Source organism: Lates calcarifer, linkage group LG5, assembly GCF_001640805.2.
Source record: "Lates calcarifer isolate ASB-BC8 linkage group LG5, TLL_Latcal_v3, whole genome shotgun sequence".
Taxonomy (NCBI): Eukaryota; Metazoa; Chordata; class Actinopteri; family Centropomidae; genus Lates; species Lates calcarifer.
The window spans coordinates 14,317,444-14,336,464 of NC_066837.1; the positions used below are offsets into that span (position 1 = coordinate 14,317,444).

The window sequence follows — 19,021 nt, forward strand, 5'->3', positions numbered from 1 at the left end:
AAGTTGTCTCAAACTGTTTCCATGAACAGGACAGTGAGTTCAGTGTACTTCAGTGAGCCTCTCCAGTCACCAGATCTGAATTCAGTAGAACACCTTTGGGATGTGGTACAACGAGCAGCATGAATGTGCAGCTGACAAATCTGCAGAAAATATGTGAGACAATCATGTTAACGTGGACCAGAAACTCTAAGGAATGTTTTTAAAATCTGGTGGAGTCCATCCCACAAAGAACTGAGGCTGTTTTGAGAGCAAATGGAGGCCCTGATGGAGTTCCTGATAAAGTGCTCGGTGAGTGTCTGTCAGAATACTGTACCTTTCATCTCCCAGCAACATCTCACCTTAAAGCAAACAAACCACTGACCTACACCAGATTGTGATTCAGATGTTGCCAAATTCTCAAACCGGTGCAAAAAACACAAATAGAAACGAAGAAATAAGTTTCTGATGCAAAATAACCAAAACTTATAACTAGGGCAGAAATTTGTGTTTTCATTTAGGTCCCTACCACTCAGAGTAAAGTGCTGGTAAAGAAAATGTTTTAATGTTTTCATTTATATGCAAAATGAGATTAGATATACTACAGTCCCTCATGACCCCAAGGTTAAAATACCTGTGGTTCATTTTGGAGCTTTGAAAAGTCAGTACACATCTGAGCCACAAGGAGGCGACAGTGCAGCATTATTGTTAGATCCAGTTAGGTGTTTCATAACTCACCCTTTACCCTCTGCACTTTCTCAACCTCAACTTTTATTATGAAAATATAAACCGATCCATTCGACTCTCTTATGTGTTTTTTACAGTCTGACATTTCAAATACATAATGTCACAGAAAAGGAATTAAGAATTAGAATTAAAAGAAAATAGCAGGAAGGAGATAGTCATCACGAGCTGGTGTACAGCTCATGAATCCAGTGTTGTTTGCTCCATCTTCTTCCATCAGAGGTCATCGTGCAGAAAGCATCATAACAAACTCTGCAGAGGGAGACAGAGACAGCAGCAGATCCACAGATAAGGACTAATGACACTCTAATATCATAAAGGACAGCATGAGATGCAGCCACATCATTATCAACCCACATGAAATTGTAGTGGAAACTAGCAAAGCTCAGGGTGTGATGTAATGGCAAAATGTTGCCATTATCACCAAGTTAATGAAAAACTGAAGTGGTGATGAGGGTGATATGTCAAAGAAAAAATGAGGATACAGGAGCATTTATTAAGTTGAAAATTGTTAAATTTTGTTTGGTTTTCTGGGCAGGGATTAATCCAGATCCTAGATTCAAAAGGTTAGCGACTCTGATATGCTAACTGCCAGTTTCCAGGCTCTGTTTGTCTCCTCTTGTAATCAGTAATCAGTTTGATTATCACTTGTTTCAGCTCGCTGTATCCATTACCATGGATTCACTTGTCAATCAAGACAGCTATTGATGTGTCCTGTCAATGAAACCTAGCTGCAGATAGCTTGAGGCAGGTTACACTAAATCCATCAATCATGTCTTCCATTTCCCATTGTCTTCCCAGAGCGCTTCGCTCTGAAAGCCTGATTGTAGGTGTGAATCTATTGATTCACTGAGTGCTAAAGCTTAATTCCAGATTAACCCACTAACATCATCTCCTGAGGTACTCCTCTAACCATTTTCTATAAAAGGAGGTAAACCAAGCGGAGCAGCAGCCCTGTCCCGGTCGTCTGACCTGCCTCTGTCACAGTAACTGCTGTGGATGCGTGTTGGCCAGGTGCCTCGTAGGATATTCTGCACATGTGGCTAAACTGGACAGATGCACCCAAATGCTGCCCTCGGGGCTAATTGATGAGAATGAGGAGCACCTGGTTATTGATTCCCCCTGAGACTGACATGCCTACTTACATGTTACCAATAATTATAATTGATTGGACTGCTGAGACAAGACAAACAGGATCACACCTCTAAGCCCTTTGTGCGCTGCAGCCTATAATCGCACTAACATCCATGTGGCGTCGATGGCGCCTGCACATGTGCACGTCAACATCTATGTGCGTTTATATGCACATGTGATCATGTCCCTTTGCGTTGTATATTTGCTTGCGAGGTGACACATGGTAATGTAATTTCTACCAAGTCCTTGAGCTGTCCAACACTGTGCGTTCTTTGTGTGTAACGTGACAGGTGTCCAGGCGTGTGTATTGATTGGCTTAATGCACTACTGATTAGATTGGATTGGCCCCTCCAACCAATCCACCTTGACTTAACCATCGCTCCTTTCCCATCGAACCCTTTACTCATTTTTTTACTCAACCCAATCACTGACCCCTCTGCTTTGTCCTTCCTCTGGCTCACTCTTCATTCCTACACACCTGTGATTCCCGACCCTTTTTTTTTTTGTCACAGCACTGTCAGATGAGCACAAGTACCCCTTCACCGACACCACACCATGCATGTTCTAAATGTGAATTGTAATATTGTTTTCACCCAATTACATTACCTGGTTGCTCACAGTTTGTATTCATATGATTACACTTGGATTAGCAAAAAGTAGGGCCGGGTGATTATTTCGTTTTGATCCAATACTAAGGCCAGGGTCACTGCTATACCAATCCTGATACTTTTTATTGATAAAGGCACCTAATGTAGGCTACTATTATGTAAGGGAGAAAAATATGTCATGATCTGGGGAGAATGCATCATTAATAGGTACTGGATACTTCTGAATATATTTTAATTACCACAAATAATTTATTACTTTATTTTTTACATTATTTAATCATAAGCATGTTGGAAAACAAGACAGTTTTTAATGCTAAAAAAACAAATGTTGATTAGGAATTAAAGAAGTCATCACTGCCAGTACACAACAGCAGCAGAGAAGCAGATGCGGCACTGAGAAGAGTTCATGTGATCTAACGTGTGATGGATCAGTGTTTTTGGTGTTGAGCCTATTAACACGAGTACTGACAGGCTGCTCAAAACAAGACTTCATGTTGGTAGGATTTGTACTTAATCTGGAATTGATCTGGGAATCAGGACTGTACATCACCCACCCACCCTGTCTCAGTCTTTCTTTTTTTTTTTTTTTTCTCTTCTCACACCTTGCCCGGAGTCTGCCCACTCCCCTCCCTCACATTTCTTCCCCCGAGTCCCCAACCGCTCACCATCAAAGTCAATGTTGCCGTCTTTGTTGAGGTCAATGTCGCCAAGGATCTCCTCCAGCTCGCCTTTCTTCAGCTTCTCCCCCAGGAGGGTCTTCATGCCCTCCTTCAGCTCATCAAGCGTGATCTTTCCATCACCATCACAGTCAAACTGCGGCGTGCCGGGTTAGTGGAGAGCAAGAGGGTGGGGGCAGAATCATGTTGTGAGTAAGGAGAGACAAATAAATACGCCAAAGGTGATGAAAATTATTGGTTATGTTAAGGACAATGCATGTGTCTGGGCTAATGTGGAGTGCATATAATGGAGGAGAAAAACAGAAATGGAGGGAAGGAAAATAAAAGAATTCAAAGATTCAAACTGACAAAAATGCTTATAGATCATTCCACAGCAGAGCTATTCAGAGGCAGAGCAGTCTATAGTTATCACCAAAACTGAGTTTCACATTTATATAGTTACAACATGTCTGCACGAGGTCCCTGGAAGTCTGAAAACAGCTTGAGTCGGCAGATAGGGTGATGCTGACTCATGAGTGCTGAAGTGAGGAGGACTTCTGAAGTGACTATGAGCTGGGATGAGTTGAAAATGTATTCTCGTTTGTTCAGAAAGTAGACCGTGCTCTGAAGCTGCAGAAGTTCCTGTTCAGAAGCAGTAGAGTTGAGGGCTAGTTCATTATTCTCTACGAGAGGATTCAAACATCAGAATATGTGATTTTCTGGCCCTTGGCAGCATTATTCAGGACCTGATGATGACGCCTGCGCAAAGGAGAAGCTCTAGATATAATGGCTGTGACCATGTAACCTTGCATTCTCAAAACGGAGGACACATTAAAAACCTTAATACATCTGCTCCATGAACAGAGCAGCATCCACTTTTAAAACCCTTTTATGCAGGTGAATTATTCTTTTGGTATCTTGCCTGCAGGCTTTGATAAAAGCTTGCTTATCCAGTATCTCCACTAGTTTGGGAGGAGATTGGTGGAGATAGAAATATTGCTCCCAAGCTCACAATAACATAAGTGCAGTTTGGGATTAGTTAAGGGCAAGTTATTTAACAAACACAATTAGCTTTAGAGCTCCAAACACTGTCACATTTCAAAGTGTACAACTGTGCACTGTGTGTATTTCTATGTAGAAAGCACATTTTGGAAACTATAATATGTGAAAACAGAATTTAAATATTGATTTGCCATCACTGTAATGAGACAAATAACTTCTCTTACACACCTGATGTCCACATTTCCTTCCGCTTTTCATATAAGATTAAAACTAAATGCACGAGGCTAAACTTACAGCAAAGATAAATTGTTATCCACTCCAATATGTTTTCAGTTATAATCATTAATAATACTTTATCAGTGTTGTCTGTTTTGCAGTTACAATTGAAAAGCTATCACGCTGTAATGTGTTAAATGGCTGAACCCAGGTGTGAGAAAGTGTGCTTATAAATAACATCATCATCACCACATTTGTTTTGCCTGGTCAGACTCTATAGCACACCAGGGCTTGGCTCTGGGGGACAATCAGATCAGCTGCTTGTGTACCTGCCTGTGTATTGACGTCAAAGAGTGCAACTCAATAGATGTATCCGCCAGACCAATGAGGCACCACAAAATTTCAAACACAATAGGCATGGCTAATGAGCACAAATTAAGAGGCGAGACAAAGAAGTATACTGCCGGTGTTTGCTCTTTGCATCACTGGAACAAGTCTTTATCAGTATGAATATTTTTTTTTCCCTGCATTCAAAGTCAGCCTGGCCTCCTCCCTCAGACATGTTTACAAGAAAGAGCCATATACTCTTGACATTCTCTCAGGAAAGGTCCTGTTGCACACTTCAAAGCACTGTCAGGCCACATTCACTTGCTTGAAGTTACACCTCTTTCTAAGAGTTTCTAGCAAGGGACCTCTTACCTGTTTGAAGGCACAGCGGAGCTCCTTCAGCCCAACCATATGAGCTGTCTCAGCCAGCATCCTCGGCCCCATTAGCGTGCAGAAATCATCAAAGTCTACGTGGCCACCCCCTGCAGAAAGGCACACAAGTGGATGTAGACACATATATGTAAAGGTTGACTACCAAGTAATAACTTCTGTGCCCCCAAAGGTGTGTCTATGCTACACATATAGACTCATGCATTAAGCATTAGACCACTTGCATAGTGTTGTTTTCGGCTACAGCAGGCAGCTGTTTTCAGTGGGAATGTTTTATCATTGGTTAGACAGAAACAGGACACCAAATAACTGATAACACTGCTCAGTTACCGTTGGATGTGCAAATAAGCGACTGTTTGCCAACAAGTTTGCCACATCAACTTGCAAGATGATGATATGTCAGTGTTTTTGGTCACTGTCTGAAGCTTGAGAGTTTGAAACCTTCATTGTTTGCATCCATGTTTACTAGTTTTAAGTCTTCTTCTTCACTGCCTTTGTTGGTGCGTCTTTGCATTTGTAGGCCCTTTGCTGTCATTTGTTAATGGGTGGAATAGTGTGAATCGCATGCCCCTGCATTTGCATCCTCTTACATGTGAAGAAGACAAACAAAGCAGGACCCACATGTGAAAAAAAAAACAAAAAAAAACCCTAAAGGACAAAAACTAAGTGTACCAAAATGTAGTTCAGTATTTATTCAGTATTTTAGTCCTCATGATGAAGGATTGTCACTTTCAGAGTTACCAATTGATAAATTAACCTGTGGGCAGCAAACTACTGTGGCAGCACTTCTATATAGTGTTAAGTTAGGTTCATGTTCAGTTTAAGAGCAGAGTGAATTTCAGTACATTGTCTGAAGTAAGTTTATCAAAACAAACTCGGTCACTGTTGTAAAACTGTAGCTGTAGCTGAGTATAAGGTGCAACACTTCCCTCTAAAATACAGCAGTGGAGATATTCCCTCAAAATTAAGAGCAGTGATTAAGTAAAGGCAGCAGCAGTGTCTGTACACCTGGCCTTTACACGGACACCATGCTTGTCCGTAAAAAGTCTGTGAATGTCCTCAGTACATGGAGCTACAGTATGTGCTCATTACACTTCCTTCGACCCAGTTAGAACCAGTTTTGTTTTGTTTGATCCCCATGGTAATTATCAAAACAGACCGACACAATGGGAAGGCTCATGTTATTAGTCTGACAAAAGACAGGCTTATTTGATAGTGTGGACCAATAGGCTGGGTCTGTTTTCATTATCTGGGCCTTGGTGGATGTGAAAGACTACTCAATAAAGCCATGCGGTCATTTTGTGGTTCAAAAATTTAATCAGAGCTCTGAGTCTCAGGACTGGTGAGAATGAGAAATAAACTCCGGTAAACTTTGCTTACGTGGAAAGCACTTTTTAACAGTGCTGAATCATGAAACTAATGGCTCAAACTGTCATCTGCTGGTTATAATGGAGCTGTAGGATTCAGAAATAAAAGACCACTTCTGGCAATTAATTCTATGATTCGAGTTCGCAAAAGTATTTTCATACTTGCCTCAAGGTAAGGTATATTTTTTTGGCTGACTGGCTTATACCCTTGTGGAGCAGCAGTCTGCAGGGATTCCTGACACCGCCTTGAAGAATTTCTGTGCCTTAAGTGGGTCAGTCTATAATCGCAGAGCAGAAAAACTCTCCCAAAAGTCTTGGAAGATTATTATTATTTTGTAATTGATAGCGCAATGCTAGTTATAGAAAAAAGTCAGAATTTCATGGTATTAATGGCTCTATAGGGATTTCACTAGAGAGAATATGCTAGGAATATTTAAAGCCCATGATACCTTATTGGTCAAATTAAGACATCAGTGAACAGATTAATAATTCATATTACACAGTATGAAAATAGCATAAAATATATGTTTTAGTAACAACCACCAAAGCCCTGATGTTGAAAAAATCTCTTATATTTTCCCTTTAAGGGAAGAGATGTACAAAGTATTTCTCTGTTGAAGCTTTGTGTGGCTGCTTGTTCCAGCTGTTCATTGAAGTTATAGTGTGTAAAGCTTATCATTTAAATCTGAGGAACTGTTTTCATGGCTGCAACATTACATTAAATGGTAATGTCACAAAGAAATATGAGTCATTTTATTCACATCTCCCTGTAATTCAGCATGATGTATTTGGTAGTTTTGGAATTCTCAGAATCTTGACAGGAATTTAAAATAAAAGGCTCTGTAGGCTTGAACAATGATTGCTTGTGCTACGTCAGTTTGTGCTGTGTCACAGTGCAGCGGTGCACATCAGATGTGCATGTTTATGGGGGAGTTTATGTGAGGTTAGCACAGCAATGGCTCTCTCAGTGCTGGTTTTCGAGACCATTGCTGTTGCCATTCAAACCATTTAATCAGGAGAATATTTACACCTGGGACACCAGGTGAATCTAATTAACTAGCTGGTGGGACAGGAACCAGCTGCACTCCGGTCCTTGAGGATCACAGCTGAGAAACACTTACTGTACCCAGTGCGATGGAACTGTTTTCAGGCCAAACAATTACACCGTGGACCGAAGTCCAATATTTTTTTCATTATCAGTGCTATTGTCCCGGGGGGCTCGGTGCTAGGTTATACTTACACGTGTGAAACTGATTGAGCTTGGTCTATTTTTCAGAGCAGGCATATACACGTAGAGAAGTATCTGAGTCAATAAATACATGATGATTATTATAAACCGTGCACATTCGTGGTTAAAGGTTTTCCTCTGACTGAACCCAGAGTAACGGATGTGATGTGTGTGGTTAGATATGTGCTCTCCTTCAGCTGTGACCACACCCAGCAGGGAAGTCATGGTGTACTGACACTTACAGGATAATGGCATAACAGCAGAGGAAGTGTGGAACAGTCCTTAGTGAACAGACTCACTAATGTTAGTCTCACAGGAAAGTCTATGTAAAGTTAGCTCATATTAGTTAACCATTAGCCACCATGTGTTACTGGTCATACCAGACCAAATACAGTGTAACTGATTGTAGTTGTATTGAGAAAGGGTGCACAAGAAAATCTAATCTTACTGGACTGCATGATTCACCCATTCACGCACACCTGTGGCAGCGAGCCACGCAAGGTGCTAGCCTGAACACTGGGAGTATTTTGGACTTTAGGGTCTTGCCTAAGCTCTGGACAGGAGGAGCTGGGGATCCAACCCCCAACTCTGTGATTAGTGGATGACCTGCTTTAACTCTTGAGCCGTAGCCATTCTCATCAAGATTATGAATCAGGATATTTCCAAACATCACGCAGATAGCATGCTCCTCGTGCTTCATGTGCCCGTTGAAGGTTTATGTAAAGTCTTGGCAGAAACTTATAGGTTTGTTCCAGATTATTCAGGCCTTGCTCTGACACCATGTAGGTGTTACAGGCAGAGTTTGTCTTGGCTTATATCAGAAATCCAGAAATCAATGCAATGATGATTCACCTCAAACTTTAAACACCAACCACACACAGATCTATACTTGATCATTCAGAAAAGGAAGCAAAGACAAACACACCCTCATTAAGAGCATGGGGAGGAAAGCTAAGACTCAACTAAACACACACCTCTACATGCAGACTCACACTCGTACACCCCTGCACCTGCAGTGTGAGGGCCATTAATCAGTCTGCTAAAATGTCTCAAATGTCCCCAACTTCAAAGACAAACATCAGTTCCTCACCGGACTCATAGGAAAGAACGTGCACGAAATACAGGCACACGTGTTTTGTGCTACACACACAGACACATCACTCAGGCATTTCACACCTGCTCACCTCAGAGAGACCCATCAGTCATGCACACACGCTTTAACCACTGGGGAAGAAATAAAGACCTACGCACACACATACAACCAGACAGATAAATACGCACATTTCATTTTGATTTGCTGGATGATCTCGATGAGCTCCATCTCTGTAGGCATGTAGCCCATGGTCCTCATGCAGTCTGCGATGTCTTTGTAATGTATGAAGCCATCCGCGTCGTAGTCAAATTCCTTAAAGGCCTCCTGCAGCTCTGAGAGACACAAACAAATTACAGCAATTGCAACAAACCACAAAGTAGGGTAAGATATTCTTCCCAAGTGTCAAACACACACACACACACACACATAGACATACACAGTGTGCACAGACACTGATAGTAATCCTTTCAGCAAAGCCAACTAAATCTGTAAGTTGTTGACTCCAGCAGACAGAACAACAGCCAGAACTCAAAAACAGCAAGTAACGTTGTTTTAATTGATTTCATAGCTCTGAGTCATCGGAGAGACAACATTTCAAGGCAAATCTGAGAAACCGTCAATCTAGGAGAAAGCTTAACAGGAGGAAATATCAATGCGATTGATGAAGCTGTGCAATTCACTAGTCATTTATCATGTGTATGCATCATAATTACACCCTCAGCATCTTACCATCTAACTCCTCTGGCATCAGCTCTCTCTCCTGCAGAGCAGAGAAAAGAAAACACAGTGGAAATAATTATAAGACGGCATACTAGGACGGGATGTAAAATCAGGGTGACTTTAAAACAGCGAATTCTCCTGAGAAATACCCCGGTGATAATCTGTTTTTGACTACCAAATTAGAATAACATGCATATCATGTCAACACTGCTGCATGCTGACAGTAAACTCTAATGGGATTTCACCCAGCGACATGTCTTTCTAATTTGCAAAATGACACAATACCACACACTCCCACACGCGCACACACATACGCACTCTACATCCGCAGCATCCTGAGGGAGACACAAGCACTGGCTCAGTCTGTATGCATACAAATACACACCCACGCACACCCGTGTGAGGGTGAGTTTCACTTACTTTGCACTGTCGCAAAGAGCAGATACATGTAAACTAAGACACAGATACATACACACACACACACACACACATACGTATACACCTGCCTGCACACAGATGCAAGACATGTAATTTGCATATAGCCTTTCATTCTGAAACATTCAGTATTCTCTGCCTTATTTTGACATTTGCTCAGGGTGATCTCTCGCTCCCTTCCTCCCTCTTTCTCTCCCCCTTTGCATGTATTTTCATGGAAGTTGAGGCAAAGCGAGGGAGCAGGGAATAAAATCTCCACATAGCCATTTAGCATAATGGATGACAGTAAAATTTAGGTGCACTAAGGGCTTAAAATAGCAATATGTTAATATATTCCACTAGTTGCAGACAGACAATTTTGATAAAAACACATTATAATTTGGCCATCACTTGCAGTAATGTACAAATCCACAGCCTCAGGCAGGAAATGCACTTGAAATGTTAGGCTTTGAAAGGATGAGCTCAGAGGTTTAGGAGCTTCTCACAGAGTCATCAAGCATGCGCTCATATTTTAGAAAAAAAAATGTATTGACACATCACATGCCTCACATGTTCTAATTAGCATATCTGTAAACATGTACTGACTTTAATTTGCGTATGTAAAGCTTGGATATTGAAATATCATCCTGAAATGGAATAAATCATCTTTGATAGTTTGATAATGTGTCTTTCACAAGATGCCCATTGTTTCATGTATAAATCGGGGCTGTGCCTATACAGCGTCTTGACTCCAGGGCTTACTAACAGTGTGCAGCTCCTCTACAGAAACATCATCACATCCACAGGGGAGGAAAGAAACATGCAAACTCAGTCATCTTGGTATAGAGCCTGACATATGGAGATACCGCTTCGCACAAAGACGCCATGAGCCCGAGGATATCTATAAGTTCAAAGAAACAAGACTGACATAAGCTTATAAAAGCCCTGATTATTGCAGGCACAAAAGTGCACAACTTCGCTGTGGGCTTGTTTTTCCTCACTGTAATGCAGTAAGGAAAAGTATTGAGGCTCAAAAGAATTCAAAGACTGAGAGATAAAAACAAACTTGAATGTGAAAAGAACAAATTATATCTCTTCACTTTTCACCTCATGACATTTGTCTGATTGCTAAAGATATTGTATTTTTGAGATTTTACATGAAAACATTCAACAAAGCATCTAAAATGCGCTGCATTGTTAGAACATGGCAAGTAAAGAAGATGGACAACCCTGACTTGAAGTTTGACTACATCGGCTTCCCATTCTAAAAAACTGTGTTTTTCCTTTGAGCCTCAAGTCTATTTAATGCTCACCTTACCTCTGCGCTTTTACATCTTTATATAAGACCTATGCCTTTTAATCAAGTGTCTATTTCCATTACTTTATTGCTACTTTTATTGAGGGAAATGATTTTTCAACCTTCAGTTGTTCTTTTTACTGCTGAAAAGTGAGAGATTAAAAGGCAGATCAGGGCAGCAGTGGAACTGAAATGCAAAGAGAAGTGCAATATTTTCCTCCTAATACATGTTGGCACTCAGGGTGGCTAATACATAAATCATACAAGGTCATCCTGTTCAAGTGCACAATAGCTTCAGGAAAAGGAGAGGCCCCAATGGTTTATTTGGAAGCTGCTCTGCATGGCAGGCGTTCAAATGATTATTCACTGTATAATATTGCCAACAGAGTCGAAACACAAATGCAATGCCAAGACGCAATTGCATCAAGAGTTATCTCACTATACGTGTACTTTGCCTCAAATACTAAACCACTGTATAAACCTTGTGTAATATAATTTTTGATGCCACAGCATAAAAAAACAGTGTTGCTTAGAGTGCAGCACCACTGTTTACCCTGCATGGGATCCTCCAGCCCACAAGGGCACATTTAGATAGCAAGGTCAACACATTAATTGGATTTTTTTTTCTCATCCAGAAAGGATTAGACAGCATGCCACGCAGACTCTCAATTCATCTGTCAGAACGAGCCCATTAACAGTTAATTTCATTCTGTCTGCCTTCACATGGCCCATTGAGCAGCCCCCTGCTTTGTAAGCATGACGCATGAACACATATGAGAGGTATATGGATACTTCACACAAATACATATGGTCCTCAGACTGAAGCACCGCTTAAAATGACCAGGTACAGTATGTGCGTAGTAAGCGCAGTCCGTTTAGCTACATATCCATCCCTTCTTCCACTGCAGCTCCATCTGACATGTAAATGCATTTGTTTTTCTTTAGCTATTTGTCTCTCGCAGCTCGGTGGATCTAATGAGCGCTGACAGTGAACCTTGCTAAGGGGGTTATTAATACGTGTGCTGGGGCAGGGATTAGGAATGCTGCAGGATGGATGGTCTCCCTGCCTCAGTGTCAGGGCAGAAACCAAAACAGTGCTTCCTCTATCCTGTGGAAACGATGCAGCCCTCTCTACCTGGCTACTAGTAAATTCAAAACCAGGGGCTGTCAGAGTAAAACAAGGCAGATCAGTCATGGCAGGTTAGGTAGTAACTCAGGGAAGGATGTGGAAGAGGAGTCCACAGTAGCCCAAGGTCATCGTGAAGCAGTTTCCATTCCCCGTAAATTGCTTTAAAACAATGAAACAGTCCCATTAGGTATTAAGAAATCTCATTACGAAACGTCATTAAAAGGTTCACAGACACACAACACCCCATGGCGCAGATTTCTCTGTTATCTTTTACAATAAATCCCTCTTCTGCGATGAAAACGTTTATGGAAAAGCCTTTGGCTCTGCTCTGTAAAAAGGTCTCAGCATAAAAATAAGAATAAAATAAAATAAAATAGTTTTAGAAAGGATGACGCATTTAAAAAAAAAAATCCTAAATCCTTATATAAAAAAGGAATAAAAACACAAACCAGGGACCACAACAAAATAAAATAAAATACACAACACTGACAAACAAAACAAAACCAAAGGACCTTGAGTTAATAATAAGATTATCTCCATTTTAGTAAAATAAAATATATTGTTATGGCTTGGAGAACATTGTCAGAAATAAAGGCAAATCCTCCAAAAATCTTAAAAATCATATTGTTTCATCTATAACTATGTATGAAGATATAACGTTACTGTAATTCTCTCTCTCTATTTTTTGTTTTGTTTTGTTTTTTGTACCATAATTAGATCACACACAATACTAAATTCATTAATTCATGCATCACAATCACTGGTTCATTAATCAGCTGTTTGGCTTTCAGCTGACTGGAAGTGTCCAGTCATATCCGTTGTATATTTTAATGTGTATTTACCGCCCAGAGTTCTGTCCTTGAACATAGTTTTTAAGTCAGGCTTGTCAACATCCTGGAACATACAGTATGCCAAAACAAATCATCATATTTTATTTTCAGTCAAACATATACTGTAGGAGTACTCAATCTATAAATCAGCTTATGTTTTTAATGGGAATGGGGAGGGTGGCATTGAGCTGGATCATCTGTCGGCTCATTTCCAGTTGTCATCTTCCCAAATATTCTGATGCCCTTCAGGAATCTGAGATCATGGTATCAGACATGAGCAGAGCCAGTACTTGACTTTAGCCAAGCAGGGAATTAATGGAAGCCAGCCCAGTGTCCAGGCAGTAAATAATCAGTGAAGTGGAATTATTGGAGTGACTTCTTTATTAGGATGTCTTTTTAGATATACAGTCCTGATTACTTGTAGTTTCACGTTTGAATGAAAAGAGGCGAGTAAAGATAATGACTTTCCACTGTCATTTGACATGTTCTGTATCAGCAATTACTGGTTTGCAAACAGGGCATTCATTTTTGGTTACTCATGGTTCACTGCAAACAGCTACAACCAGTGTTTATATTTCCAATCAATAGTTACCACTTAGAATCTGCTGAACAAATGGATCCATTTTCCAACTCGATTCTGTGTAACCTTAAAGTCAACGTAGTGTTGTTTTTAGCTGTTACTTTATCAACCTTTGTTTGCTAGTCTCTTCCATCCTATCTCTAACACACTCACTGAGATCCAAATGTTCAAAATGAAGTCAATAAATAAGACATTATAAAATAAATAATCAGCAGTCCAGTTAGTAATGAAAGTCATTTCATGTCTTCTTCATTTCTTGATCATTTTATAGCTAATGAGCTGCCAAACCTGCTAATGTAGAGTTGATTTGATGACTCTGTCTGCACCCAATAGTATAAACAAAGCACAATAACTGAGAGAGAAGTGGAGAATTATTGTTGAATTATTGAGTGCACATGTAACCAAGAACCAGGAGGTCCACTGATAAACATACAAGAACATAAACATATTTTAAAACATAAAAAGTAGAGTATCTCCAAAAAGGCAGTTTGAAGTTTGAAGCTTTTGGTTTTACCTGAAAAGTAAAAACAAGTCCTCAAAAATATGTCTTTTGTCCGTGTCCTCTAGATCGACACATAGAAGTGTTGCACCATTGGCAGGAAGAAATTATTTGTCTGTGCTTTTTCATTGTTTGGGTTAAAATGACTTTTTCATTGAGGTTAGGGGAGTTTAATAACCACATGGTTAAGGTTATGGTGGTTGTGGTTAAGAGAAACCAGTCTCCACTGTTAAGATTGGACGTTTTGTTGACCTATCTATACACGCTGATCTCCTCTTTCTGTGGACCTCGTTGCTCTGTAATAACTTCATGTTACTTTCCTTTGTTCCAGTCGTCATCAATATAATCAAATGTGGTTGTGGGGCATTTGCTGAAACGACCGATTCAGTCATTTTTCTTGGGAAGTCTCTCAGGAACAGGTAGCGATAGCAAGAAACAAATGACGTGCCACTGATTTTACATATATCGATTTTACAAACAGTTTAGGCCTTTAGATGTTGTTTTCCTGACATGTCTACTTACTCCTGATGATAGTTTTTTTTATTAAACCAAAAACATGAAATAGTACCTCTATCCGTTTTGGTGTAACCAACACATGCATCATGGCTGTGACAACAAATGCGTGTATGACACATCTTGGCAGTTGCACTGACCTGTCCAAAGAGTTTGTTGAGGTAGGCAATGTAGGCAGCGGCCACCGCTGAGCTGTTGCTGAGGCTCCTTTTACCGCGCCGACGAGACTCCTCCTCATGAGAGCCCTTTCCCTGAGCCGAGGGGGACTGTGACTTTGAGCTGTGAAGTGTGCATTTGCGTGTCAAGTGTTGAGAGCTGTCATCATCAAAGCCAGGCCTATAATTTCCCCCCTCCTAACTTCCTTTAACAAACGCACTTAAGTGCCTTTTGGGCGATATTCTTAGAAAGGTGTTACTCCATGTAGCCACCACTCAGCTTGAGTGAAATGATTGAAAAACGTCAGCAGTCCAATCAGCTGACATCACTGGTTACATCAGCTGCCAGAAAAAGGAAGGAAAGAAGGAAATATTTCTTATAAGGACAATTTTGAAATTCTGAAGGCTTGCTTTGCAGCTGATGTACCAATCGATGACAGTAATTGGGTGCACAGATCTACACAACCCACTCCCCTTGTCCTAATCAATGTTGATTAGAAACAGAGAATGATAATAACCAGAATTTCTTGGAGAGGCTGAGCTGAAGGGCCTTGTTTTTGAATCTCCCAGAGGCTGGCGATCTGCCAGCTGCTGCACCCCTCCCTCCACGTGGAGACATGCTAGGAAAGAGAGAAGCCTTAATCAATTTAAAGTACACTAAATGCCTCGTAATTAATAAGAATACTTTTTTTCTTTTTTTATAACCAGCAATATAAATCAACATCACTGAACTGTGAAGAATGCCATAGAGTATCATGTTGAGGATATTTGCATGAACTCAGGCTGCTGACAGACAGCAGCAGCAATGGGAGAAAATTGTTTGAATATCTAAAAATTCAGGGACTATATTACCCAGAAACTTTAAACCATCTCAAGTGAGTCTGTTCTTCTCATCATGAACTGCTCACTTGCTGTTATGTAAGAAAATAAATACGAGGATGGAACTTTTGATCACGTCGCAGCCCAAAATTGTGATTTGGACTAATGTAATATGTCCAAATGTTTACATTAAATATCTGGGCAGGTATTGGTGTAAGGGTCACATTTCACCAACTCTTGACTGAGCTTTCTGTTCCAGTTTGATGATGTATGCATACTGTATACTTGCTACAAATTTTCTCCACCATTTTTAGTTTGCTGTCACTGACCTGGCAGCAGACGACGCTCTGCTGTCTGGACTTCCCTTTGCGCTTTTAAGAGACATCCCGGCTGGAAGAGACAGATAAATGTGGAGAGGAATGTGAGAGCGGGGGGGGGGACGAGAAATGTAATCAAACAGTGACTGCAAACAAAGAGAAAAGTCTAAATATGGAAAACTCAATGTTTGACATTATTAAAGCTGCTTTAACTGATATTTTTGGCCACTTGGGGTCAGCAGAACAAGCTATACACACAACATTGACACATTATCACCTTGTAAAGTTGTCAGGGCGGATGAGTTAGGAAACAGTAGCCTATTTCACACCCGGGAGTCACTGAGCAGCAACAACTTACATTCTGAGTCTAGTCATTTTCGCTTTGTCTGGCTCTTTAGCTGTTAAATGTTACATTATGTTCACCACCTAGCTTTAGAGGTTTGAAAACAACTGCCTGCTGTGGTTGAAAAAGACACTGATGAGAGCGGTGAGAGTGAACCGAAACAGTAAAGCTGTGGAACATAAAAACAAAAACAAGGAGCTTAAAGATGCTAAAATGCTCCATAGACCTGAGGGGAACTGTAGAGTTGGGTGACGATCATCAGAGAGTTTGTCAATTTAAGTGACCCCATTCATGTTACCCAAAGTAATTTGATTCATCATTAGAGCTGGTAAAAATGTTGATTAGATAAGCTTCATATATTCTATTTTTTCATGACTTGTTCCACACAATTTTTACAATTTGTAAAACAAGAAACAAGGACACAGGATGCTGTTTAAACTATGACTACTACATCCTGAGGGAGGAGGAATCTAGTTGAGAGACAAATTAATTTGGACAGGAGGACACACACCCAAACAATAAAACCAAAATGATACACAGAGAATAAGAGTGGGTGGAAAGCTCAAGACAGCCAGATAAATGGAACATAAGGTGCGGAGAGGAAGACGAGAGCTAAAAATGGAAAGACGGGAGTGTGAGGTACAGGAAGCTGGAGAGGAGAAAGATGAAAGAAAAGAAAATGAAAGTGAATGACAATCACGTGTTGGATTTGTAGATGAGGAGGAGGAGGAGGAGGAGGGGAGACTTATGGCTGCCTGTTTGAGAGGCAGATTAATGTTCTGTCATGGACCCCTGCGGTTCTGGCTATCAGTGCCTGATGATGAACGGCCATACTTGGCACTGATGTGCTATAAACATAACGCCTCACTCCGCCATCTCGCATGCCACGATGACGGTGAGGAGACAGATTCCGAAGATCTGCTCCAGCGGTCGCTACTTAGGGCCTCGTAGACCACAAGGGCCGTAATGAGAAGAGACATGAAGACCAGCCAGTCCTCTAAATTACACCCGACCGTTTAATGTGCCTCCGCCGAACGAGCCGAGTTCCCAGCTCCCACTGGGTTGAACAAATCGTGCCATGACTGAGTAGTGATTGCCTGTCTGTCACGCTTTTACACAATCAGTGCACATGTGATATATGCTGATGGTGACATGCTTGGAGCATGTTAAGCTATAGGGGTGGAGAAGGATGAAATTTCCATGTCCGTGCATGATTACAGTTGTGGAATCCATTAAAGATTGGCCAGTGTTTATAGTATCTGTCTATGCTATACTGTACTTTATAGCCATAGTACAGCTATAGTTTATTTATGGACATGTGTACATGCAGGCCATCATATTTCATAATGTTTCAGTCTTGTATTTGCAAGTAAACACACACAAACTCTCTCCCAGACACACATCTTTCTCTTCGACTCCCCTGAATATTCACGTTGCACATGTGGGTAAAGCGGGATATCTGGACTTTCTATAGCGGTGGTCTCTCATTGTTTGCCTGAAGAATTTCTCTCATCTTCAGTGAGCACAGCTCCCATCAGGGTAAACAAACACACGCACACCCACGCGCACAGACTGCACACAGGCGTGTTTCACTACACAAGCCATTGAGCAGCGCCTTGTGTGTCTGCAGATCTCCTCCCTAAGTGGCCAATTGCTGTCAATCACCGAGCCGACACAAGCAATTTTAGATCCTAATCACGCTAATTGAAGTAATGAAATGGAGGGCCAGGTGGACTGGGGCTAAAACAAACACAGCTAACACAGCTGATGATGGAGAGCAGGCTGTACTCGAGGGCTGCGACGGTGCTGGAACAGTTGAATGGGCCTGGCCGGAGCGTTGGGGGTTAAAACACTAAATAGGGATTCTAAATATATTTCACAAGAGCCACTGGAGTGAAGGGTGCTGAGATTCATTGTATGTCATACAAACAAGAACCGCATTGAGTACACACACACACACATACACATCCATGCAAAAGAGGCAGAAAATAGAAAGCACTCAGAGAGCTGATTACTCCACCAAGGCTGCACGATTCTTTTAATCTGTAATTTCAATAACACAGAATAAATGTTTTCCTGCATCTGGATCAGAATCTGCATCAGAATACACACAGTGATAGACATGATGCCAGTTGGCTGCTCGTGGTCATGATTTTTGGAGAAGATCTCAATCCTGTCTGGGATTACATGGGCTTTGTACAAGGATGAATGTACAAATATCAACTGAGTCACTCTCACATGGCCACAATGATGTTGCATCAGCATTACATATGGGGGACTCCATAGTCTGTCTGTTGTCCATAGTCTGCAGAATTACTCAGAGGTGATAGAAGAGTTTAATGGCAAATAGGCAACAGCCAATGGAATTTCAACAAGTTCCTTAAACTGAAGGAAAAAACATTCATTCCAGTGTAATGCCTCTGTTGAGATGGAAAAGAGTGTTGCTCTTGTCAACACCTCAGAGATCATGAGTTACAGGGAAAATGTTAAGTTACTAGAAATGACCACATAGTCAATCAATTAATTAAAAGAGTACTCTATTGATTTAGTATTAGACGACTGTAAAATTGCTGCACCTATGACAGACAGATAAAAGAAAAAGGACTAAAATGAATGTAGGAGAACCAAAGATGTCATCTTTTTTATTCTCCCCTATTCCTCTTC

General features: G+C 40.9%; 1 protein-coding gene across 1 annotated transcript; it reads right to left on the reverse strand.

Moving 5' to 3' along the window:
• Positions 1 to 727: 727 nt before the first annotated feature.
• cabp4 (calcium binding protein 4) lies at positions 728 to 17,240 on the reverse strand. The gene is made up of 9 exons (XM_051070275.1): positions 17,226 to 17,240; positions 16,027 to 16,160; positions 15,397 to 15,498; positions 14,864 to 15,002; positions 9,471 to 9,501; positions 8,930 to 9,073; positions 5,036 to 5,145; positions 3,128 to 3,275; positions 728 to 972 (listed from the first exon to the last, which is right to left on the reverse strand). The coding sequence occupies exons 1-9, from the start codon at positions 17,238 to 17,240 to the stop codon at positions 944 to 946; spliced, it is 852 nt and encodes a 283-aa protein (XP_050926232.1). The 3' UTR covers positions 728 to 943.
• Between the last annotated feature and the right edge of the window lie 1,781 nt (positions 17,241 to 19,021).